Raw genomic sequence first — 26,854 nt, forward strand, 5'->3', positions numbered from 1 at the left:
GTACAGCCGAATACTGAACCGACAGCAGGCATTACTTGTAGTCAGTCGTCTGGTAATCTCTCAACTCTTTCCTCGTCAGAATTCGAGGACCCAGTTCGCTATTCGAGCTGTCATCTGTCATATTGATGGGAGACTTTCAACAACGGTATCCCTGCAGGCATCCAGTTCGCACCCACTTGCTTTCTACAACACAAGACATTTCACAAAATCGTCACATTTTCCCCACAGATGCGATTATCGTGTTGTCGTCTTGCCAGAAGTACACAATTTTCCTCTGGACCGTTTTTGTTTGCGCGCACCTAATACACTCAACACAGAGACACAGAAACACAGGTAAACTCAGATATTTGCCTGTTTATGAAATCTTCCCTATAGGTAGCGACGGAGTTTTTCTTCTACAGACTCTTCGAAGGCATCAAGCATAATCTTTTTCTTACTGTTTTTTCGCTTTTCTGTCCCTGATGCTTCACTTCAGAACACTAGGGATCTTCATACATTTTCACAGTGCATACGAACAATAACGCCAATGTGCATTACTAACGGAACAAGGAGAGCAGCTGTCCAGAGCGCTTTGAAAAAACAATTAAGTTAATTAAATATTTAACACGGTGATTCAAGAAAGCGGTGAAGGCTTTCAACTTTTCGGCGTACCTCATTCACGCTGGAATAACAACGAAGTAACTCCTACATAGTAGAGACTTGTTTCCACTAGCGTTACATCTGGTGCAGGTGCAATTTGCTCGTCTAGCAATCCCTGAGTGTGCCGAGCGATTGTTTGATTACGTTACGATTGAACTTACGATGAGTAAAGTATAGAGCGCCATTACGTCGACCGCAAATGTTGCCAGCTCAGTAATCATCAGCTTTACGACGGTCTCGTAACTGGTCGTCTTTTATGTTATGCTCGTCTCGTGGCTTTAACGCATTATGAAGCTGTGTAACCAAGCGGCAGCGTAGTTGTTCATTTCTCCAGTTTAGTAGAAGTAACTGCAACGTACAGGGTGTTTCAAAAATGACCGGTATATTTGAAACGGCAATAAAAACTAAACGAGCAGCGATAGAAATACACCGTTTGTTGCAATATGCTTGGGACAAGAGTACATTTTCAGGAAGACAAACTTTCGAAATTACAGTAGTTACAATTGTCAACAACAGATGGCGCTGCGGTCTGGGAAACTCTATAGTACGATATTTTCCACATATCCACCATGCGTAGCAATAATATGGCGTAGTCTCTGAATGAAATTACCCGAAACCTTTGACAACGTGTCTGGCGGAATGGCTTCACATGCAGATGAGATGTACTGCTTCAGCTGTTCAATTGTTTCTGGATTCTGGCGGTACACCTGGTCTTTCAAGTGTCCCCACAGAAAGAAGTCACAGGGGTTCGTGACTGGCGAATAGGGAGGCCAATCCACGCCGCCTCCTGTATGTTTCGGATAGCCCAAAGCAATCACACGATCATCGAAATATCCATTTTGGAAATTAAAGACGTCGGCCGTGCGATGTGGCCGGGCACCATCTTGCATAAACCACGAGGTGTTCGCAGTGTCGTCTAAGGCAGTTTGTACCGCCACAAATTCACGAAGAATGTCCAGATAGCGTGTTGCAGTAATCGTTTCGGATCTGAAAAATGGGCCAATGATTCCTTTGGAAGAAATGGCGGCCCAGACCAGTACTTTTTGAGGATGCAGGGACGATGGGACTGCAACATGGGGCTTTTCGGTTCCCTATATGCGCCACTTCTGTTTATTGACGAAGCCGTCCAGGTAAAAATAAGCTTCGTCAGTAAACCAAATGCTGCCCACATGCATATCGCCGTCATCAATCCTGTGCACTATATCGTTAGCGAATGTCTCTCGTGCAGCAATGGTAGCGGCGCTGAGGGGTTGCCGCGTTTGAATTTTGTATGGATAGAGGTGTAAACTCTGGCGCATGAGACGATACGTGGACGTTGGCGTCATTTGGACCGCAGCTGCAACACGGCGAACGGAAACCCGAGGCCGCTGTTGGATCACCTGCTGCAGTAGCTGCACGTTGCCCTGTGTGGTTGCCGTACGCGGTCGCCCTACCTTTCCAGCACGTTCATCCGTCACGTTCCCAGTCTGTTGAAATTTTTCAAACAGATCCTTTATTGTATCGCTTTTCGGTCCTTTGGTTACATGAAACCTCCGTTGAAAACTTCGTCTTGTTGCAACAACACTGTGTTCTAGGCGGTGAAATTCCAACACCAGAAAAATCCTCTGTTGTAAGGAATAAACCATGTTGTCCACAGCACACTTGCACGTTGTGAACAGCACACGCTTACAGCAGGAAGACGACGTACAGAATGGCGCACCCACAGACTGCGTTGTCTTCTATATCTTTCACATCACTTGCAGCGCCATCTGTTGCTGAAAATTGTAACTACTGTAATTTCGAAAGTTTTTCCGCCTAAAAATGTACTGTTGTCCCAAGCATACTGCAACAATCGGTGTATTTCTATCGCTGCTCGTTTAGTTTTTATTGCCGTTTCAAATACACCGGTCATTTTTGAAACACCCTGTATGATGGCTAAGAACAGCTCGCCAGCTCGCTCAAGTGAAAAAGATTTCTGTTGGAAGGTTATGGAAGAAGGAAAGGGTATGTACTACTGGATGCTTCGAAAAGATTTATCCACTTCCAAAAGACTATACCTTCTACATCAACGAAGATGAGAACTTAAGGTGAAATTTAAATTTACATGGTAGTCTAATTTTTTTATTGGCTTAAGATGTGCCTTAGAGAGTCTATTTTTAAGATTCAATTACATAAAGTACGTCATAAATGTTAAAACATGTTAAAACCGCGATTTACTGTATGGGTGTCTGGAGCTTCCGAACACTTGAGTGCAACTAATGCAATATTAAAGTAGTAACTGATGGAATGGGGTCCTGTTACCTGCTGATAATATCACAGAGGCCGTTAGTATCAACTAAAATACTATTCTCAATAACACTATTGTTTGTAACATGATTCGGTTATGGTAAACAGTCTGAAAGCACGTGCTTCTCTACCATCAGCTTAACTTGTCATTAGCTTGTTTTTATCCACAAAGTAAAACGTGAGTGCTTGAAAATGACACACGGACAGAAAAGGTTCGAAAAGAAATCCCAATAGTGGAGCAGCTTCGACTGGTAAGGGAGGGGGGGGGGGGAGGGGGAGGCACTTAATCGACACATTTTCGTCAAAGTGAGAGTGTTTCGACATGGGCGAGGAAAAGGTCAACAGTACGGCGCTGCCATGGCCTATTAAAGGTCTGTACATTTTTAATACTGAAAAACGCAAGCTGAAACGTTAAAAACTTGCTTTGCGAAACAACATTTTTCAAGTTATTGGGAGCTATAACTCATGAAATAAATACAATTGCATTATAACTTCAGAGTCGGCATTTCTCCTACACTAGTACGTATGATTTTAATTTAGATTTTTTGTGCAAATTTTTATAACGACTTTTCTGTCAAAAACTTCAAGTTTTATTTCAGAGTGCCGTCATTTTGTAGAAACCAATCATTTAAGTACCCTTGTGTACTGTATTAGACAATATCATAAGTGTCAAAGCAGCTTTTGAAATTTCGTCCTAGGTTGAAAATTGTGGAGTTCAAACGTCCAATCAACCGTCTTTGTACTCCGCGAAGGCCTTTCGTGGATGTCGAATAGTATCATCTGGGTGCAAACGTTTTTGCTGAAAAATACATACTACAATCTAAAGTGTTAACAATAAAAGTCTAAAGTCTGTTTTGTAGTTTATTGTTATTTTAATGGAAAATAAATTGTGCATACTGGCTGCAAAATCGAGCGTCACCCTGGTCTATCCTCTTAACCATATGGTTACAAAGTTTTTATTTTCAAAAGAACTACATGATTTTACGACTGTTTTTTTTTTTTTTTTTTTTTTTTTTTTTTTTTTTTTTTTTTTTTTGCATGCATGCATATACAACGTTGGGCTACTCATTAGAATAATGTTTAGGAATGAAATTTTCAGTTACTTTCCACGAATGTTCAACGTGCAATTGAATCTTGAATTGTTTGAAACAAAAGCGTGGCCCCAAAATACTCCAGACGGATGTGAAGAACGGCTAACCGTCGGCTGGCACGACGAGCCGACTTCTGCGGACCGCGCACAAAACCCTTAGAATGTTCCGTTGTAGCTTAATTGCATTTGCTGACACGGAGAATGCAGAACGCCATTCGTCGCTGTGTTACCGCCATTCCGACACGACACACACTGGGTAATTAACGAGCGAGAGAGCTACGTAGTTTCATAAGGGACACCCCCAACCGGCAACCATAAGAGCCGACAATTTCAGATGCTGTCAATGTACTTCTATTTTCGATGCATAAATTAAAATCCTCCACAAGTTTATATTTTCCATTGTGTGGAAAATAATATCTTTTGAAGTAAAATGAATTTCTTTGAAATACTTTGCATCATAGATATTTTGCTACCTAATTTAGTCTGTATAGAAAGTAATGCTTTAAAATTTTGAAAAAATACAAAACTCTTCATAACAGGACTGCTGGGCGTAGACACACTTCTGACAATGTTTTTCCATGCCTGGAAGCCGACGTAAATTTTTTCTTTTCCTGAATGTCATTCCAATATCTTGTCGAAGGCTCTTTGATCCGTACTACAGTCTCATGACGTTGCCTGGTGTTGGCTTTCTTTACTCGGGGAACAGGATAAAGGCCGTTGGGGCCACATCAGGACTCTTTAGAAACAGGGTCAGCTTGGATCATTTATATGGTGTAGCTTTCAATTACCGACAGATTTTTAACACTGTGATGTGATATGCACCGTCTCTTACCTCTGGTCTGATTTCAACACATGATGCACACGCAGTGGTCGTGTCTGACGCATTTTTAATTGCAAAAACCAACAGAGTGAGTGATGATTTGTCGCGATGGATTAGCCGAGCGGTCTGAGGCGCTGCTGTCATGGACTGTGCGGCTGGTCCCGGCGGAGGTTCGAGTCCTCCCTCGGGAATGGGTGTATGTGTTTGTCCTTAGGATAATTTAGGTTAAGTAGTGTGTAAGCTTAGGGACTGATGACCTTAGCAGTTAAGTCCCATAAGATTTCACACACATTTGAACTTTTTTTTTTGAGTGATAATTTCCGTGTGAGCGTCATTCTGCGTTATGGATGAGGCGCAATACCTCTTATAACCACAATGCAAGAAAGGCAAAAATCACACATGTAAACATCACCATTCATGTAAACAAATTCACTTGAAATTGAGAATAAATGTGTTAAGCATGAAAAAATAAGTAATTGGAGAGTTTTCATTATTTAAAACGCTTCTTATTTAAAAAGGGGTAATAGTTTTCACATAAAAAATTAGAAGGCATTAGTTTTCACCAAGCTGTTTTAATGTTACTCGAATATAATCTGGTTCGGATACTCAAAGTCAACACTAAAAATAAGAGGCATTAGTTTTGCAACGACTGTCGTATTTGCATATAGGTGAGAAAATGACATAATTAAAGATAATTTTAAAGTCCATGGTACATTTAAAAAAACGGCGGAATTAAATGGTCAAGAACAATGTAACAGATGATACAGTATGAGAAAGAAATGCTCTCAAATCTTTTTTTAAACACTTTTTAGAAATTTTCTTCGTGTTACGGAATTCCAGTCGTTCGCCATAACTGTGGTTTCTCTGATTGCTCTGGCAGAGGACTCATCGAAATACAATTATGAAATTATAGTTCACTCTAATACTTGAATTACTTGAATGATGAAGAGACTTACTTAACTTGGTACAATCCTTTGTCACAGGAGTTACTAAGCATCGGTTGACGCACTAATTAACAAGTACGAGAGGCGTTCGATAAGTAATGAAACACTTTTTTCTGCGCCAATATCACTTGAAAAAATGCCGAATTTGTTATGGGTCATCGTGGAATGTTGTCGCTTCAGCTCCTATAGTTTCAGGAAGTTCTCACTGGTAGCGTCGCTACTGACGCCTGGCGGTGGACAAAAGCACGGTGAGTCGTTGGGCAAGGCATCTGTCACACAGACCGGTCTGATCTCTCATGTGCCGGCCAACTTCACACAGCTGCAATGTTGGAACATGCAGATACTCTCATTCAAGATGATCGACAGATCACAACCAAAACCACTTCGCTACTCACAAGATGTCTCTGTTGGTAGTGCTGAGACACTCATGCACCAGTCAGGGTACTCAAAGGTGTGTGCTCGCTGGGATCCTCGCAGCCTAACAGAAGACCATAAAGGGCAACGAAGTGCCATTTGTGCGGAATTGCTTGGGCATTACCAGGTTGATCGTGACAATTTTTGCCAAACATCGTCACAGTCGATGAAATATGGGTTCATCACTTCGAAGTGGAAACAAAACGGCAATCCATGGAGTGGCGGCACAACACCTCTCCGCAGAAGAAAAAGTTCAAAGCCGCACCTTTAGGCGGTGAAATCATGGCGACTGTCTTCTGCGACTCTGAAGAGATTATTCTGTTTTATGTCCTCCAACTCGGTGTAAAGATGAACTCAGGAAATTAAGGGAACGACTTCCGTACGTTCGTCGCCACAAAAATGCGAACGAGTTTCTCTTCCTCCTTCATAAAGAAAGGCCTCACACAAGCCTGACTGTCAGAGTGGAGCTCACAAAACTTCACTGCACTGTTCTTCCTCATTCACCGAACAACCCGGATCTCACACCTTCCGTCCAATGAGGGATGCACTCCACAGGAAGCATAATGGGGATAATGGTCAGGTTACTGATGTAGCATAATGTTGGGTCCTGTAGAATCGCACATGCAGGCATACAGGCCCTCACAGTAAGGCGGATAAGGCCGTCGCATTGAACGAAGATCATGTGTAAAAATAGGATGTTGTAGCCTAAAGAGTGGAGATTAATACAATTTATTGGAATCCTTGGAATCCTTAATAAAAACAATCTGCTTTCAGAAGAAAGTGTTGCATTACTTATTGGATGCTGCTCATACAAAGTCCAACATTCACAGAAGTCCATTTCCATGTGAGACTTGAGTAACACTGTAATCCCATTCATTGATGTCATATGCTTCAACTAAGGTCCCAAACGGAGGCGGAGCGTTTCCATGCTCGGCTCTATACTGACCTCCGTGCGAGGGCATTGCTGTATTGAGAGAGAGGGAGCGTGTCTTCTTTGTCTCTCCATACGTCGTTGCAGATTGCAGCGAGACATCGCTGATGACTTTGGTATCGTAGCGCGTTGCCGAAAGCGGTGGGACAGCACGATCTTTGGACGATAGCACTCTCCGTGTCCAGTCTTCGACATACAGCTCGACCCATAATATCAAGGGTGTCCATAAGAAGAGATGCTGCATTTAGTCGTCGCAAGTAGCCGAGACACAGTGGTGGAAATGTCCGCGGCTCGTGGTCGTGCGGTAGTGTTCTCGCTTCCCGCGCCCGGGTTCTCGGGTTCGATTCCCGGCGGGGTCAGGGATTTTCTCTGCCTCGTGATGACTGGGTGTTGTGTGCTGTCCTTAGGTTAGTTAGGTTTAAGTCGTTCTAAGTTCTAGGGGACTGATGACCATAGATGTTAAGTCCCATAGTGCTCAGAGCCAACAGTGGTGGAAATGGAGGATAAACGCTATCCTTGGTGCTGCTCCACAAGAAAAACCCCGCAAGGCGTCAAGTCTAGTGACCGTGGTCGCCATTCGGATAGCGTCAGATCATCGTCTGCAACTCAGCCTATCCACTGATGTAAAAACATCTGAGTCAGGTAACCTAGTACTCCGCTGTGGAAAGGTCAAGGGACACCGTCTTCTTGAGAGATGAAATGCCTGCTTTCAGATTGAAGTTGTGCCATGAGCTACAAGTGTAGAATGTCGAGGCCGGTGATACTCTATGTGCTCAAAAGTATCCGGACACCTGGCTGAAAATGACTTACAAGTTCGCGGCGCCCTCCATCGGTAATGCTGGAATATGGTGTTGGCCACCCCTTAGCCTGCCGGCTGTTATGGCCGAGTGGTTCTAGGCTCTTCAGTCCGGAACCGCGTTGCTGCTACGGTCGCAGGTTCTAATGCTGCCTCGGGCATGGATGTGTGTGATGCCCTTAGATTAGTTAGGTTTAAATAGTTCTAAGTCTAAGGGAGTGATGACCTCACATGTTAAGTCCCATAGTGCTGAGAGCCGTTTTTGAACCATCCTTAGCCTTGACGACATCCTCCACTGTCGCAGGCATACGTTCAATCATGCGCTCGAATGTTTATTGGGGAATGGTAGCCCATTCGTCACGGAGTGCTGCACTGAGGAGAGATATCGATGTCGGTCGGTGGAACCTGGCACGAAGTCGGCGTTCCAAAACATTCCAAACGTGTTCTATAGAATTCAGGTCAGGACTCTGTGCAGGCCAGTCCATTACAAGGATGTTATTGTCATGTAACCACTCCGCCACAGGCCGTGCATTATGAACAGGTGCTCGATCGTGTTGAAAGATGTAATCGCCATCCCCGAAAGAAGGTCCTTAAAACATCCGTGTAGGCCTGTGCTGTGATAGAGCCACGCAAAACAACATGGGGTGCAAGTCCTCACCATGAAAACCACGACCACACCATAACGCCACCGCTTCAGAATTTTACTGTTGGCCCTGCACACGTTGGCAGGTGACGTTCAAGGGCTATTCGCCATACCACACGTTGCCGTCGTATCGCCACATTGTGTACCATGATTCGTCACTTCACACAATGTTTTTTCCACTGTTTAACCGTCCAATGTTTATGCTCCTTACACCAAGCGAAGCGTCGTTTGGCATTTACCGGCGTGATGTGTGGCTTATGAGCGGCCGTGGGACCATGAAATTCAAGTTTTCTCACCTCCCGCCTAACTGCCATAGTACGTACAGAGAATCCTGATGCACTTTTCGGAATTCCCGTGTGATGGTCTGGATAGATGTCTGCCTATTACACATTATATCCCCCTTCAGCTGTTGGCGGTCTCTGTTAATCAACAGCTTTTGTGCTGTGCCCTTCACGTTTCCACTTCACTATCACAGCGGAAATAGTGGACCTAGGGATGTTTAGGAGAGTGGAAATCTCGCGTAAAGACGTATGACATAAGTGACACCCAATCACGTTCGAGTCCGTGAGTTCCCAGAGCGCCCCATACTGCTCTCTCACGATGTCTAATGACTACTGAGGTCGCTGACATGGAGTATCTGGCAGTAGGTGGCAGCACAATGCACCTAATATGAAAAAGTTTTTTTTCTGGGTGTCCGGATACTTTTGATCACATAGTGTACCATTGTTTTAGTGAATGATGGTCCATAGATTGTCTTGTTGAACACGGTACATAACATGTTAACTTCCTGGAAAGCTAGAAGTATTCGACAGTTGTCGTGGATTCTGTGTTCCCCATATGAGTGTGATGTGTTGGTTGACCTTCTCCAAAGCTGACAAGTGGTTGCATCACTGAAGATTAATTAGCTTGCGCAATCGTCATTTTCGAGATGGTTCCTAATGGTAACGGAGATCTGCAGTCAACACAATCTGTCATCATGGCTTATGGGTTGCAGGAGCTACAATTTGTATGACTTAGCTTTCAATGGCTTTCAAATGATTCTCCACAGTACTGGCTGAGGGACTACCAGTTCAGCACTGTCTCGATAGACAGACCTTGTGAAGCTTCGCGATCCCACGTGCCTCACTTGGTTCACTGCCTGTTCTAAGAAGCCCTGGCGGCCCGAGCGTTTTGCGTCGCACAGTTGACCATCATCCTCGAATTTTTTATACTAGTTCACTGCGCTGTTGTAAATAAAGTTACCGGTGGGGTCCTGTTAAGCTTGCCTCGGAAAAGCACTTTGCCCATTCACTACAGGCTGGCAACAGGCAAATTCTAACACACAAGATGCTTTCGCTGCCTGGTTGGCCGCAATTTTCAGCAACTACGGTCGGTGGCGCTCCTGTCGTAGGTTTCCCAAACTAACCTGCGGGCTCCACATTTAAAAAAGCTTAGAGAATTTATCCTTTACTTACTGTATCATTTGTTACGTTATGTTTAGCCATTTACCGACTTTTTAAAATATTTCATGCACTTTGTAATTACGAGTATTAGAATTGCTACTTCCAGTTCTACTAGTGTGTGAGATCGAAACAAAGACTTAGCTCAAATTTTTTCATCACTGTAGAAAGAATCGTAGTGATTCTTTTGGCTGAAATCATCTGCGTGACTATTCTCTCGTGAACACCTCTGCTGTGCTCATTAGAACACGCTGGTCGCTAGGGCGCCTTTGTCAGGCGTCTATGACAGTTGGCGCCGAAGTAATCTGCGAGCTTATTCAACAGGCTGCGAGTTTTGCTTTTAAGGCGACGCGGACATAAGAAAGCGGGCGCTGGGAACAAAGGCCGTCGTTTACACCGCCAGCCGGCAGCAGAAGTGCGCGCCGCGGTTCGTCCGGGTCTGCCGATAGAGATCGGTTTCAAACTCCTGTGTCTGACACAGCCAGAACTAGTCTACCTCTGCATAAACTGCGAGCGGATTGATTAAAGAAACGAAAACTTACGTATCAGATCCAGGAGTTGTTACCGAAACTACAGCTTTCTCTCTTAGTTCCTTCGAAAGCTTAGGAACTTAGCTCAGTATTTTAAAAACAAGGACGTGCTTGATCAAATCGGTGATGTCGGAATCGATCTCACAAGACTATGACTAATTAATAAAAATATTTATGGAGGCACATCGCGATATTTTTTAATACAACGTGTAGCACAGAATTAATGAAGAAAGCATAGTGTTTTACTGTGCCATCCACATCAGTGTCATTAGAGACGAAGCGCAGGCTAGGATTAAGGAAGGATGACGATGTCAATATGCCTTGCTGTTTATTTCCAGCGATTTAGGGAAATCACGGATAACGTAAATTTGGCTGGCTAGAGGGGGGTTTGAAATGTTGTCCTCCCGAATACGAGTCCAGTGTGCTAACAACTGTGCTGTTTGCTGAGTCGTAGGGGATTATCATTTCACATTTTTACCGGAGTTAAATAGTTCTTAAGCGGATGTTGGAATGGAACAGCACAAACTATATGATGCTTAGTCAGGTAGTAGATTTTATGTATACCATTCATATTCCGAGTTGTACAATGTGATTCAGCAGCCTCTACCGTTGTCGTTTTATTCAACCCGTAATTCTACATATGGCCTTCAAAAATCACATACGGATATTTCATACTCTCGCTCGTTACGCGCAAACTGTTAGTCCTACAGTTCTTGTGGTAGTGCTTTCCACACTGCCACCAGCACTGCAGGAGGTGCCGCAATACGTCTCCCCAAAGTATTCGACAGGTGCTGGATTGGATTTAAGATCGGGTTACTGGTAGGCCAGTCCATACTCCGAATATCCTCTCATTCGCACACTTTCTCCACATGCACTGCTCTTTGCGGTCGCGCATTGTCATCTGTATCAGGGTTGAAAGGAAAACCTGAAATGACACACATGGGGAAGGAATACAGTATCATAATAACGGTGAACTTTAAGTATATTTGGTTCAAATACCTGTAGGATAGTAGGCACACGCGAGATTATGCCTCCACGCACCACAACATGGTGCACCACCAAGACAATTATGTTTGACACTGTTCCTGGGTGTTACTTGTTCCCATATCTCGTCACATGAGCGTGCTTCGAGAATCACTACACAGACTAGATCTGCCCTCAGCCAACAAGATCACACGATCCCACTCATCGCTAGTACAGTCTTGGCACCATCGGTAATGGTGTCATCGATGCGCGGATGCCAACGAAACACAATTTACTGGTCGTCGGGCAAAGAGACAAGCCTCAGGTAGTCGCCATGGCAGTGTGGGGCGTGGGAATGTGTGCTTTGCAGTCCCGTTATAAGTGGATGCAACTGCACATGCTGTCTGACTTGGATCCCTTATTGCATGTTGCACAGTATAGTGGTTATCTGCAGCTGTGTGTGACCATGCTCCTTGAGGCAGCAGTGCCTGTGGTTCGAAATGCTCCCCATCCACTTAAGACAATGCTATGAACACTACTGAACTCCTGGGCTACACTCGTCACGCTTCGTCCTTTTTCCAGTTTCAAGGTGATTCCTTCCGGAACCAGCGCCAGGACGAAAACAGGTGCATTTGGTGTTAAGTAGACACACAGAGCAAACTGATGACGCATTAAAATCTCTCTCTCTCTCTCTCTCTCTCTCTCTCTCTCTCTCTCTCTCTCTGTGTGTGGAGATTAACTGAGCAGTCGCTCGCTTTCTTTCCTGCCACAACAATCTAGTAATGCGTGTAATGATTAAATACTCTAACTTAGTCCGAAGTAAATAAAACACGAAACACACTGGGACGAATGGAAACATCAAGACGTTGCAAACAGCTCGCGGATTGAAAATCAGGTCAGAAAAGCCACCCGTAGTGGAGGGAAGACGTTGTGCCTGGAAGTGGATGAGACGTTCGTCAGCTGATGTTGCGGCCACGTCAGCACTGGGGATTCAGTTGTTCGGCATCTCCTCTACTTCTATTGCTCTCTGATGTACTTCGTTTTCTCGTTTAGGCTACGGCATTGTGCAAGAGACTTAAACGTGTTGGCAGCGCCAAAAGCATTATCATTCCAAGCGGAGTCACTATATCTGAATATCACGGCATCTCTTCCACTCGACTGCTTTTGTCAGTTTTGGCTAGTCTTCTTGTTCTCTCGGTGCGTTTATGGACTGTAAAACCCTAACCGAGAATGAGTCTCCGACTCTGCCGCAGTCAGTCGAGTTTCCATTTGCTGATATTCGACTTTTCCTGCTGTCTTTTATTTCCACTCGCGCTAGTGATTTCTTTGTTTTATACAATTTCTTTATCAGAAGCACATCCTGCTACCACGTTTCCGTTAAGCTGTATTATCGACGGATTATTTTATCTCTCACAAATTTCATGTAACTAAGGCTTCATTCACGCGTAATGTTGCTAGTTATGTATTGGTTCTAGGTGACTACATCTCTACGATATTGCGTTGTCTGCTTTATAACTGCTTAAAATTTCAACCTTATCCTTTAACTAATTTGTCAAAAGATGCGAACAATGTCAATAAGCACATTCTGAGCAGTGATTTATCAAGCTTTTGCGATATTCCAAGAAAACATAAGGATACAAATAAACATACATTTGATAGAAACATGTAATTTTCTGTAGAGAACAATAAACGGATCGTTAATTCACTCCAGTTTTAGAAAAGTTCAGAATAATCACAAACAAGGAAACTGAAGTCATTGGGCTTTACAGTTAAATTTTTTGTCATTATTTGTCATTTCCTTACGCTTTCTACTACAACGAATGTTTTGTACCACTAGCGAAAGTTTTCAACCTCTTATTGTGGATTTAAACATAAGCATTCTAAAACTAAATGAAACGTCTAAATGTGAGCGCAAACCCTGTTCACAATACAACAAAATTACTTCTACATTTTGCCCCAGTTTTAAAATTTTAAGTGCATCTTTCAGAGGTCTCTTTTCCATAAATATTTCATTTATGGTATCAGGGTTTTTAAATAGGTATTTAGTAAAATTTATTACTGTTGATTTTTTGTAGACCAGTTCATTCTATTTCGCTCAGTGGTACTACAGTGTAATTTCACATAATACTAGATTTAGCGTGAGTCACAAACTCTCTTTTGAAATCAGTTTTACCTCTTTTGTACCTACACTTCCCTACTACAATGGCATTATTGCAAGAAAATGTTAAGAAAAGGACCACAGATCACCGTTTTTGGCCTTTGATAAACTTTATAACTGAGTCAAATATTATGCGTTCATTTTAAAACATGTTACAGCACTTCATTTATCAATACTCTGCAGCAGTATTTAATAACTTCTGCCAATACAATCGTATGCAGAAACATGTAATAACAAGATTTATGAAATGTGGAGCAACTTATTCTCCCCTATAACTTTAGGTTAGCAATTACTTTTGGAATGGGAACTAAAAATTGCAAATCAATGTTTGCCTGTATTACCGTAACAGGAAAAGCAATTTTTACTTGACGAAATACAAACAATTTGTATGTAGCTTTTCGCTGGTAAACTATTAATTTACACACGAAAGAAAGCTTTCCAAGTAGATATTGTTCGTATCTGTTTGTGCAAGCTTCAAGTCTGGTAGCAATCTGTCAGATTCTTCATCAACTTTAATTCAAGTAAACAATACGATACGCAGGTTATGTCAAGCTCATTGAAACATGGGCCTATAAAAATATATATTTTCTTATTTAATTCAGAGGTACGTAGACATCAACAGTAAGCATACGTTTACATGCCTTATACTCAGACGTACAGAATAAGATAAGTGCAGGATCCACGTCACATTTTATAAGAAAATCGTAAATTTATTGTAATGGGCTGGCATTAGATATCTGTTAAATGTTAATAAATCTGAATGGTAACCACATATATCTAGTGTCATCTCTTTGTATAAGATAGCCTTTCTAATGCTATATTGACTGTTAAGCGACCATGAATGTTTCGAAAATATGAAAATGTTTTTCAGATGCCGCTATCTGCCACAAGATTTTGTTCATTTGTTCTTCACAGACTTGACATGTGCTGTGGTAATCCCGTGCAGAAAGATACGGATAACCTAATGTGAGGGAATATTCACTCCGTTTGTTCGTATAGTGTTCCCATAATTCTTTAAAAAAAAATACACACTCACTTGATTTATATAAGTGGCTGTCTTCCTGTGCTGCGTCCAGTTACCTCCATTGATATGACTACTTCGATCTTGTTAATCACCGTTCATAAACTTGCCAATGACACTTAAAACGGATCATCACCAGCGAGTCTGCGGCGCTGCAGAAAAAAGATGACGGTCAAAATGAAGCTTGTTCGATTTACTTATCGATGTATCGATCATGGTGTTATGTGCCGCTTGTAATGTCTTCCAATATTGGTCGTCGAAATGTATTATAGTAAGTGAGAAAGTGACAATTTGATTTTGAAAACGGCAATACAAAAATTATTTTATTATTGTCTTCGTAATGATAATAATATAAATTACACTATTATAACTTGTTACCTTTGCAAATCTATAAAATAATTTTTATGATCCCACATTACTATTTGTTGTTGGGTGCATAGCATCCGTCTGAAGTATCTAAAGTCAAATGTCTAATGCTTTAGTATAACTCACTAAACAATCCACTGACGTTTAGTGGCACGTACAGAGTGGATTATCCTTGACTTTATTGCGGACTAGAAATAATCGAGAATAAATGTCAGTTGCTGATTTATGTGTGTGGTTTGTAATTTCAGAGAGTGGTAACGTGGACCCTATAGGAATAGTTCAGTGGTCCATCTAATGTGATGAATGTAATAACCGTAAATAACAATGTAGTGTCACAGTCCACATTACGAAATGGCGAGGACAGATACATATACACTGTTGTTCAGCTGCTTCTACCGATGTCGTTTTAAGCGTCAAGCAATATTATATTTGGCCTCGTGAACCACGCACAAATAATTCATATTCTGTGGCTCTCTATACGCAAACTACTGTATTAGTACTACAGAAAAAATTAACACGACGTTCTTGTAATGAAATACACTTTCGCTGGAGGCAATAATTTTCGAGTTATTCCAGGAAACCGTACAAAACTGACCTTCGTGCGCACCTTAAACTTCACACTCATTACTCAGTAGTTAAGATTTCTAGTATGTTGTCCGTGGCAATCCCTCCTACCATTGTGCGAAAACATCCGACTACACGAATTATTCCCGATATTCGACCTTTTCTGATCTCTATTGATTGGGCTGTTACGCACCCGTATTTTTCGGTACTTCGTTGATGTTATTAACTTAAACGTGATCGTGAAGTTAATGAAAGGAAAACCATATTTATAAACGTTACGTTGAAAATTCGGTCCAAACTTAATCGTTACTGGTACAGTGGTCAGACAGTCAGAGTACATGACGCATACAACAATGTTACTGTTTATTTTATGCTGTTAAAATTCACGAAATTTTTAGGTAAAATTTGCACTTATTTCTACTTCATACACTCCTGGAAATGGAAAAAAGAACACATTGACACCGGTGTGTCAGACCCACTATACTTACTCCGGACACTGCGAGAGGGCTGTACAAGCAATGATCACACGCACGGCACAGCGGACACACCAGGAACCGCGGTGTTGGCCGTCGAATGGCGCTAGCTGCGCAGCATTTGTGCACCGCCGCCGTCAGTGTCAGCCAGTTTGCCGTGGCATACGGAGCTCCATCGCAGTCTTTAACACTGGTAGCATGCCGCGACAGCATGGACGTGAAAAGTATGTGCAGTTGACGGACTTTGAGCGAGGGCGTATAGTGGGCATGCGGGAGGCCGGGTGGACGTACCGCCGAATTGCTCAACACGTGGGGCGTGAGGTCTCCACAGTACATCGATGTTGTCGCCAGTGGTCGGCGGAAGGTGCACGTGCCCGTCGACCTGGGACCGGACCGCAGCGAGCAACGGATGCACGCCAAGACCGTAGGATCCTACGCAGTGCCGTAGGGGACCGCACCGCCACTTCCCAGCAAATTAGGGACACTGTTGCTCCTGGGGTATCGCCCGAGGACCATTCGCAACCGTCTCCATGAAGCTGGGCTACGGTCCCGCACACCGTTAGGCCGTCTTCCGCTCACGCCCCAACATCGTGCAGCCCGCCTCCAGTGGTGTCGCGACAGGCGTGAATGGAGGGACGAATGGAGACGTGTCGTCTTCAGCGATGAGAGTCGCTTCTGCCTTGGTGCCAATGATGGTCGTATGCGTGTTTGGCGCCGTGCAGGTGAGCGCCACAATCAGGACTGCATACGACCGAGGCACACAGGGCCAATACCCGGCATCATGGTGTGGGGAGCGATCTCCTACACTGGCCGTACACCTCTGGTGATCGTCGAGGGGACACTGAATAGTGCACGGTACATCCAAACCGTTATCGAACCCATCGTTCTACCATTCCTAGACCGGCAAGCCGGCAAGGGAACTTGCTGTTCCAACAGGACAATGCACATCCGCATGTATCCCGTGCCACCCAACGTGCTCTAGAAGGTGTAAGTCAACTACCCTGGCCAGCAAGATCTCCGGATCTGTCCCCCATTGAGCATGTTTGGGTACTGCATGAAGGGTCGTCTCACGTGGTCTGCACGTCCAGCACGAACGCTGGTCCAAGTTAGGCGCCAGGTGGAAATGGCATGGCAAGCCGTTCCACAGCACTACATCCAGCATCTCTACGATCGTCTCCATGGGAGAATAGCAGCCTGCATTGCTGCGAAAGGTGGATATACACTGTACTAGTGCCGACATTGTGCATGCTCTGTTGCCTGTGTCTATGTGTCTGTGGTTCTGTCAGTGTGATCATGTGATGTATCTGACCCCCAGGAATGTGTCAATAAAGTTTCCCCTTCCTGGGACTATGAATTCCAGGAGTGTAGCTTGTAAGTGCTCAACTAAGCCGACACGTAATAATGCCAGTCGATGAAAGTCGAATGTAGGAAATAACTCGAGCAGTCGCAAATTCTTCTACAGATGTAGAAGGGACTGCCATGAACAACGTACTTGAAATCTTGAGCGATCGGGGCTGAACGTGGAAGTGGAGGTTTATTTCAAGTTCGCTTTCATACGTTTTTGTGAAAAACTCGAAAAATCTGGTTTCTAGCTAAAACGTTTCACGGCACAACATTTAATTACATTAAATTTCCTACAAAAGTGTCCTGTTCCTTTTCCTGTAAGGCACCAGTTTGTGCTTAACGAGCGAGAGAATTCGAAAATCTCGCATGCAGCCAGATAAAACATTGCGGGTTGCATGAAGCGCTAGCGGTAGGGCCAGCTGACTCGCCCGTATATGAGAATGCAGACTCCCTCGGCGAATTTCATTGATGAAATGTTCGTGGGTTATCCAGACGAGTAGGAAACTCGTCGAAACGATGCGACAACATGACGCCCCGACTTGGCTGATAACCCAAGACGTTTTCATCAGTATATGTATACGGTGTGTACTAGAAATTTTGTGACAAACTTAGAGAGGTTGGAGATGTTGGCTTGAAGAACAAATTGAGTATAAAGCAAAATTTTGAAAAACATAGCCCTCAGCAGCTAACAAAATTAATTTGTAACCTAGGTTTCGGTGTTACAATTAATTGTGTTCGCGACTGAGGGCTGTGTTTTTCAAAATTTTGAATTATACTCAGTCGCTGATTAGCAGCCATGTTAAAAACCTTAAAAACAACTTAAAATTGAGGATAGAAAGTCGGCCGGTGTGACCGTGCGGTTCTAGGTACTTCAGTCTGGAACCGCGTAACCACTACGGTCGCAGGTTCCAATCCTGCCTCGGGCATGGATGTGGGTGATGTCCTTAGGTTAGTTAGGTTTAAGTAGTTCTAAGTTCTAGGGGACTGATGACCGCAGATGTTAAGTCCCATAGTGCTCAGAACCATTTAGCCATTTGAGGATAGCAACCTGTGTCTGGAAAAGTCATTGAACGACGCTACAGAGAGTCTACCTCTGCGTCTACCACTAGACCACCCCATCAACAGCAAACGTGACTGTACACTGATGGACTGTGGGCAGAACCACTCGCAATATTGTTATCCAGTGATTGCTAGTGGTAGATATCTGTTGCATAGAAAGGCCTTATCTCCTATGAATGTGATACTCTGCTAACTTGGTGGATGACAGGTTTGAACATGAGTTTCCATCTGCTGTCTGTTTTTCCCACAATACGGAAAACACTGGAGATTTTAGAGGGCTTCAGACGACAAACTGTGGATGAAAATCCATCTCTGAAACGGTCATCCAATGCGGCAACAGGAGCACAACATTTATAAGGGTCTTTCTTCACAACACCTAGTTCCCTCTTCTCCACTGCCGATTGTGGCATTCAGTCGCAATCACTGAAAAACAACATTGCGAGATGTCCCGCCTATGGTGCTTCAGCGTACAAAGTCACGTTTAGTACACTACTGCCCATTGAAATTGCTACTCTACGAAGATGACGTTCTACAGACGCGAAATTTAACCGACAGGAATAAGATGCTGTGATATGCACATGATTAGCTTTTTAGAGCATTCACACATGGTTGGCGCCGGTGGCGACACCTACAACGTGCTGACATGAGGAAAGTTTCCAACCGATTTCTCATACGCAAACAACAGTTGACCAGCGTTTCCTGGTGAAACGTCATTGTGATGCCTCGTGTAAAGAGGAGAAATGCGTACCATCACGTTTCCGACTTTGATAAAGGTCGGATTGCAGACTATCGCGATTGCGGTTTATCGTATCGCGACATTCCTGCTCCCATTAGTCCAGATCCAATGACTGTCAGCAGAATATGGAATCGGTGGGTTCAGGAGGGTAATACGGAACGCCGTGCTGGATCCCAACGGCCTCGTATCACTAGCAGTCGAGATGGCAGGCATCTTATCCGCATGGCTGTAACGGATCGTGCAGCCGCGTCTCGATCCCTGAGTCAACAGATGGGGACATTTGAAAGACAACAACCATCTGCACGAACAGTTCGACGACGTTTGCAGCACCATGGACTATCAGCTCGGAGACCATGGCTGCGGTTACCCTTGACGCTTGCGAAGGTGTACTCAACTACGAACCAGGGTGCATGAATGGCAAAACGTCAACTTTTCGGATGAATCCAGGTTCTGTTTACACCATCATGATGGTCGCATCCGTGTTTGGCGACATCGCGGTGAACGCACATTGGAAGCGTGTATTCGTCATCATCCGGCGTGATGGTATGGGGTGCCATTAGTTACACGTCTCGGTTACCTCTTGTTCGCATTGACGACACTTTGAACAGTGGACGTTGCATTTCAGATGTGTTAGAACCCGTGGCTCTACCCTTCATTCGATCCCTGCAGGATAATGCACGACGGCGTGTTGCAGGTCCTGTACGGGCCTTTCTGGATACAGAAAATGTTAGACTGCTGCCCTGGCCAGCACATTCTCCAGATGTCTCACCAATTGAAAACGTCTGGTCAGTGGTTGCCGAGAAACTGGCGCGTCACAATACGCCAGTCATTACTCTTGATGAACTGTGGCATCGTGTTGAAGCTGCATGGGCAGCTGTACCTGTACACGCCATTCAAGCTCTGTTTGACTCAATGCCCAGGCGTATCAAGGCCGTTATTACGGCCAGAGGTGGTTGTTCTGGGTAGTGATTTCTCAGGATCTATGCACATAAATTGCGTGAAAATGTAATCACATTTCAGTTCTTGTATAGTATATTTGTCCAATGAATACCCTTTTATCGTCTGCATTTCTTCTTGGTGTCGCATTTTTAATGGCCAGTAGTGTATTCCTCACTAAACAGTACACTGATGTTTAGTGGCACGTATAAAATGGATTATCCTTGCGTTTATTGTAGACTAGAAATAATCGAGAATAAATGTCAGTTGCTGATTTATGTCTGGGGTTTGTAATATCTGTGAGTGGTAATGTGCACCCTATAGGAATAGTTCAGTGGTCCCTCTCATGTAGTTAATGTAATAAGCGTAAATAAGAATTTAACGTGACAGTCCGCATTACGAAATGGCGAGGACAGATACGTATACACTGTTGTTGAGCTGCCTCTGCCGGTGTCATTTTAAGCGTCATGCAAAGGGGTAGCCTAGTGGCAGGCGCCGGTGTCTGTGACTTAGACGCCCTGTAGGGTCGTTGGATAACGATTGTGGACACGGTTCCTATCCTACATTCGTTACTCAAGACCCCCTCGACAACACCTCGAAGTAAGTCGCAGCATTTCTAGGGCAACCTGTATGTTTCACGGTGATTTCCCCTTCACACTGCCCTGCTCCCCATGTGACAAAGATACTGAATGACTGCGGGGGCCAGGCGGTGGTAGGACCAGAAGAGAGCGTGGGTGTACTGACCGACGGTGGTGAGCAGCATGTTGTCGAGCAGGAGAGCTATGGCGACGATGACGAGCACCAGCTTGCGGGACTCCCGGCAGCGCTGCAGCAGCCCGTTGAGGCGCGTGCCACCCACGCAGTCCTGGACCACCGTCATCCTGGACCCGGCCCTGCAACAAATACACGCACTGCGCTGTACTCTACTGTACTGTCTGGGGAAAGCAGAGGCGTGGAAGAAACTGATTTGGTACACTGAGGCGACAAAAGTTATGGGACAACCACATGCATATGTATAGACAGTGGTACTACAACGTATAGAAGGGTAGTTCATTGGCGGAGCAGTCATTTGTTCTCAGGTCATTGATGTGGAAGGGCTTCCCACGTGATTATGGCCTCATGAAGGAAATTAACAGACTTTGAACGCGGAATGGTAATTGAGGATAGACGCATTGGACGTTCCATTTCGGAAATGGCTAGGGAATTCAATATTCTGAGATCCATAGTGTCAAGAATGTTATAAGAATACCAGATTTCAGGCATTACCTCTCACCAAGGACAACGCAGTAGTCGATGGCCTTCACTTAACGACCGAGAGCAGCCGCGTTTGTGTAGGTGTCAGTGCTGACAGACACGCAACACTGCGTGAAATAACCACACAAATTAATGTTGAACGTACGATGAATGTTTGCGTTAAGATGATGCGGCGAAATCTTGCGTTAATAGGCTACGGCAGAGGACGATCGACGCGAGTACCTTTGCTAACAGCACGACATCGCCTGCAAAGCCTCTTCTGGGCTCGTTTTCATGTCCGCTGGACGGAGTCACGATAGCAGTCGGTAAGAGCTGATGGTAGGTTTCGTTAGTGGTACAGAGCCCACGAAGCTATGTACACACGTTCTCAACAAGACACTGTGCAAGGTGGTGCTGACTTCACAATGGTCCAACTGAATCGATCGTTGACTGGAAGTGGTTGTGTTCGGCTGCATGCAGACCATTTGCAGCCATTTATGGACTTCATGCCGCCAAACAACGATGGGTTTTTTATGGATGACGGTGCGCCAAATCACCAGACCACTATCATTCGCAGGTAGTTTGAAGAACATGATTTAGTCACACAGATCGCCCGACATGAATCTCATTGGACATTTATGGGACATAATCGAAAGGTCAGCTAGTGCACAAAACCATGCGCACGTAACATGTGCCCAATTATGGGCAGCGACATACGGAGCATGGCTCAATATTACTGCAGGCGACTTCCAGCGACTTGTTGAGTTCATTCCATGTTTACATGCTGCACTACAATGGGCAAATGAAGAATCGACACGGTATCAGGAGGTAACCGATGACTTTTTTCAGCTCAGTGTATGCTTCCTCAGTTTTTTATCATTCAGCTAATATCATGAATCACTATTACACAGTTTGCAGTTACGTTTATTAAACATTAAAATATCTAATCCTGTTATTGCTTAAAATTTTCATCAATTGAATGTAAGCGCAATGGGAGAGATAGCGGAAATTGTGTACTTCAAATCTGTATGTACTGTGTCACGAGACGTGGCCATAGGACACTGTCTATGGTGATTCGTCTTTAAGAAGGGGGCGCAAAACGTGGCAGGCGTCTCGATATCTCTCGAGAACATTTGGCTACTTGTCGAAACTAACTCTGAGCCTGTCTTTCCTAGGGATCGGATCTAAGACAGCAACGTGATATTTCCATTTGTCTCAGCGAGTGCTATCCTCTTTGATTTGAACGCTTAGTAGATAAGTATGTAACTGCATCTCAGTTTGAAAGAAGAGTATCGACAACGATAAATATAACAGAAAGTAAGATTACGTAGAACTTATAGTTTATGGGATCAAAAAACAGGTTGTGGTTACCCAGTTTCCCGTCACTCCCTTTCTCCAATTGGTGACACTTCATCAGGTATGCGAGAAAAACATACAGATTATAAAAGTAATTCCAGCTACAAGTAATTCCGCGAGTCTGCTGGAACGAGCCAACTGATTTAGTGTCGAGTAGATACGGAAATAGATTAAATGTTCAAGAACGAACACTGAGGGTATAGCAAACAAGGCAAGAAAAGCAGTGAATCCTTCAACAAAAATAAATCAGCCATTGTCAATGATCAGTTTAAATCAGAACGGAAAGATTATGAGACTGTACGTTTGGAGCCCAATACAGCGCGTTAGTGCAAGATATGATCTTAATACCTGTTAGAGATGCTGGTTCATTTCTAAATTTCTGCTGCAGGATTATGTTACAAATATGTGTACAATGAAGACATATTTCAGCGGACGAAGAAGACATTTATGGCAGTCCCTCACAACAGACAATACCAGTTAATAGAATATGTGACAAGAATGCACTAACACTTAATATAGAAGGGAAGAATACAACTGTTATGCTTCACAGGCGGCATAATATTTCCCAACGGAAGTTTGGATGACCTATAAGAATTGCTGAAAGAAATCGAATACTGCTTACAGAATCCCTTTATTTTCATTAATGATAATCAGTGACTAGCTGAAAATGAAGGATAACACTAGGAAGAAAAGTGACAACTGTGTAAGCAGCAACAGGGAGACAATAAAGAAATTGCAGAATTTTCTATATCAGAACTATCAGATTAATGCAGGCTAAGAATGGTCGCTGCAGCTGAAAGGGTTCTACTGTTATCTAGTAGTGTCAGATGAGTAGACAGAGGAATTTCTGGAACAGTACGTTTGGAACAGACCATTGTCATACTGAAACTGCGTTATTGAGAACACGAGTAGAAATAACTAGAATTACAGAAAATACAGTGTTACAGGAGGATATCATAATTATATGAGCGAGTGAGGACAACAGAAAAGTATTAGGAAGAACAGGATTGGAGAAAAAGTCAATGGAAGACCCCTTATGAGGAGAACGTTGACCTGACACACCACTTATAATTCAGAGTGGGAATCAGCAGTATGCGAGGAAAAATATTTTGATAGACAATGACTGGAGTATCTGAATCAGATAATCTAATAAGTGCTACTGCGAAGATGAAAAGAGAAGTACAAGGTGGAAAGAAAGAATTCCGTCGCGTTAATACAGCTACAACGTTCTCTTGCGAACAGGGTAAATAATAATAAATGAACTTTACCACGTGATGAGTAAATAGGTGTAGAAAAAAAATTTAACTTAAGACAACGTTTGTTATAGGAACTACCAGACACATGAGATAATACATAACTTAAAACGAATTTCCGTGCTTCACTACCGCCGTCAGCATTTCTGTACCGAAACAGTTTTCTTTTTTCCTTGAGCCAATGTCTTTTTTTTTCTATCCTATGACATCGCTTCTGTCACATTCAAAGTTTTGGGGAATGCAACGTACTTGGAAACTAGAAACCATTCAAGTCGTGACTTTCTAATTTATAAGACGCAAAACAGAGATGAGTTTACCTAAAATAAAAGCTTCAGAAACATTTTTTCCAAACATCTAACTAATTTTCGTTGCCTCTATCCATTTTCTAGTTCATAATTCTCTTGACGTGGTCACAGATTATTGCAGCAAGTGTTTTGGTTTCCTCGATACATGGAAATTCTTTGAAGCTAGTGGACAAACTGTTATGAATTTTTCATAAGACTTCACAACAGCCAAAGTTAAAAGTGTTTCTCGAGCAACGTAATAGCGGCGAATAAGAAGTTGTGCAGAATACAAGAACAGTAATCAGGAATACGGGCCACGTCTTGATCGCTTACCACGCTACGAAAGTGGGGGCCTTGAAGGAATTCAAATGGCATTTCTCGAAGCGAAGGAATTGCGTTTCGCAGGCTACATCAATATTTCATACATTCCCGCTTTTCCTTCATCTAATACTACCAATCTCAGGGCTGAAAGAAACTGATTGTGTCTTCGTTTCTGATTGATCGGCACTGCCTTTGCAGTGCCTTGATCGTTAGGGTAGCCGTTCTCCCTACAACGATATGTACTGCCTTCCAAACTGAAACAGAGTTTTTGGGCACTTTCTTTTCCTGATCACTCCTGCTATCACCCCAGGTGGCTCTGGGAAAATATTTATTAGTTTTTGTCAAAAGGGTTAAATTATTTGTTATAATCGCAATTAACAGATTATTCACTGTAACACGTTGGTTGGTGTCTCAGCAACGGCATGGACATTCTAGACCATAATATCCAACATTACACTGCGTTTACAGAAATCACACAGTCCATTTCTTAAATTAATTTCAGAAGTAAAATATACCTCTTAGAGGGGAAGTGCTTTCTTAAATATTTTTTGCGTTCAGCCCTTCTTGCCTCCCAGACGAATGATGGAAGAGTTTTTAGGCAGAACCTTATGTTTACGTCAACTGCTGTTAATATGGTAAATCGCTTTTTACTTTCTCCCCGTTTCCTCCTCAGTCACAACGAATAGAAGTTGCAGAGGCTTTGTATTTCGTATTCATATTTTGTTTAATTAATCGAAAGTAACAAATTCACTTATTTTCTTCTTTAATTTTGGATAATAATGGGTGTTAAAAATGCCACATACGAGAAGATCTCAATCGTGATCTGTTGCGATTTTTTTAACCATATTAAGCTGTCATCCAATAGATCTGACACTCTGTTAGATGGGGAAATCACTAGTTTTAACATGCAAAACCCGATTCTGAGCCTACTGTGTGTTTGAGTAGCGGTTCCAGGGGTAAAGGGCAGTTGCCGCAGGCGGTAAACGAAAACTGATAAACGTTAGACGTAACGCTGGCGACTAGGAGACGTCAGGGCATATCTTGATAAGCGAGGGTCCTAGCACACACTTCTCATTCATTCTACCTTAACAGGTACTGTATAGTTTGATGTGATGGATTTACTGCACATGATACTTTTATATCTATGGAATTGTCTTGTTTCTCCATTCATATATTACTGTATTGGCAAAAACTGCAAAATCTTCGTATTAATACAGCCATTAATATTTAGTCAATTAAAAAAAAACTGTTTCATTACTGGTGCAAGTGGGGCAATATGATGAAAACGAACACTTTTCTGTTCTCAAGAATTATAAGACAGTATGTTAATTGATCATTGTTATGCATTTCTTATTCAATAGTATGTGCTGGAAGGATTATTGCATAACTCAATATAACTGTTTTTCATTAACAACAATGCCACATAAATTTTCGTCCCTCCGTCTTTGAGCAGTTATCATGCCACCTTCTATGGGATTTCCAACAATCTGTAGTATATCGTGTTCTGGAGGAGATTTCATCACAAGTAGGTCGCTTTGAATGTTTCTCTCGTTTTCCTCATTATCAATTAAAGCCTGTTTTTTGGTATTTCCTTGCCTAGCGGTATAAAATCAATATCTTGGCCCTGTTTTGGCTTAAAGAGAGAAGCGTTTGTCATAGGTCCTGGTTCTTCAGTTTGCTCTATCTGATTTTCAACAGTTTCTGTGAATTGATCTTTAGATATTGTAGTCTGAGCAGGATAATTTTCAGTTTCGTCATGGTCCGTAACAAGAAGACGATCTGCAGTTCCCGCCATAGTAAAATCATCTCCTCTAAACACAAGGGAACTATAAGATTGGATCTCATATTTTTTAGCCCATTAACCACATTGCCAATTATAGAACCGCTCGTGGATGATGCCGTCAACTTATCAAAGCAGACTGCATTGAAAGTTTGGTTTTTAATTTTTATTTTTGTTTTTGGAAAGGGAGTTACAAAAGTAAGACGCCAATAAATAAGGACTGCATATTGAATAAGGTACTCAGGTATAGCAAACAATAACTAAATATCTTGACTGTTACCCCTAAAAGCTTATGTTGAGTCCGTTGAAATTTATAAGTCGTCTGTTAGTGTAGAAGACAAATATCTACCACGCACTGAACATCCGGCACCGGCTTCACTTAAGAAGTTATCAATGTCTCACAGCGTTCCAGTTGGTTCCAATTCATAGTATTATCTAATCAGTCCCTTCTACATGTCCTAGGAGATCTTAAGGGAAATTTTAGAGCACCTTGTAG

General features: G+C 43.1%; 1 protein-coding gene across 1 annotated transcript in view; it reads right to left on the reverse strand.

Moving 5' to 3' along the window:
* The window catches only part of LOC126338336 (synaptic vesicular amine transporter), a 711,171-nt gene that overhangs the window by 305,053 nt on the left and 379,264 nt on the right, over window positions 1–26,854 (reverse strand). Inside the window, exon 2 of the mRNA XM_050001544.1 lies at window positions 20,876–21,024. Within this exon, the coding sequence (XP_049857501.1) occupies window positions 20,876–21,011 (136 nt within the window). The 5' untranslated portion in view covers window positions 21,012–21,024. The remainder of the gene's footprint in view (window positions 1–20,875; window positions 21,025–26,854) is intronic.

The sequence above is a fragment of the Schistocerca gregaria genome, chromosome 1 (genome assembly GCF_023897955.1).
Source record: "Schistocerca gregaria isolate iqSchGreg1 chromosome 1, iqSchGreg1.2, whole genome shotgun sequence".
Classification (NCBI taxonomy): domain Eukaryota; kingdom Metazoa; phylum Arthropoda; class Insecta; order Orthoptera; family Acrididae; genus Schistocerca; species Schistocerca gregaria.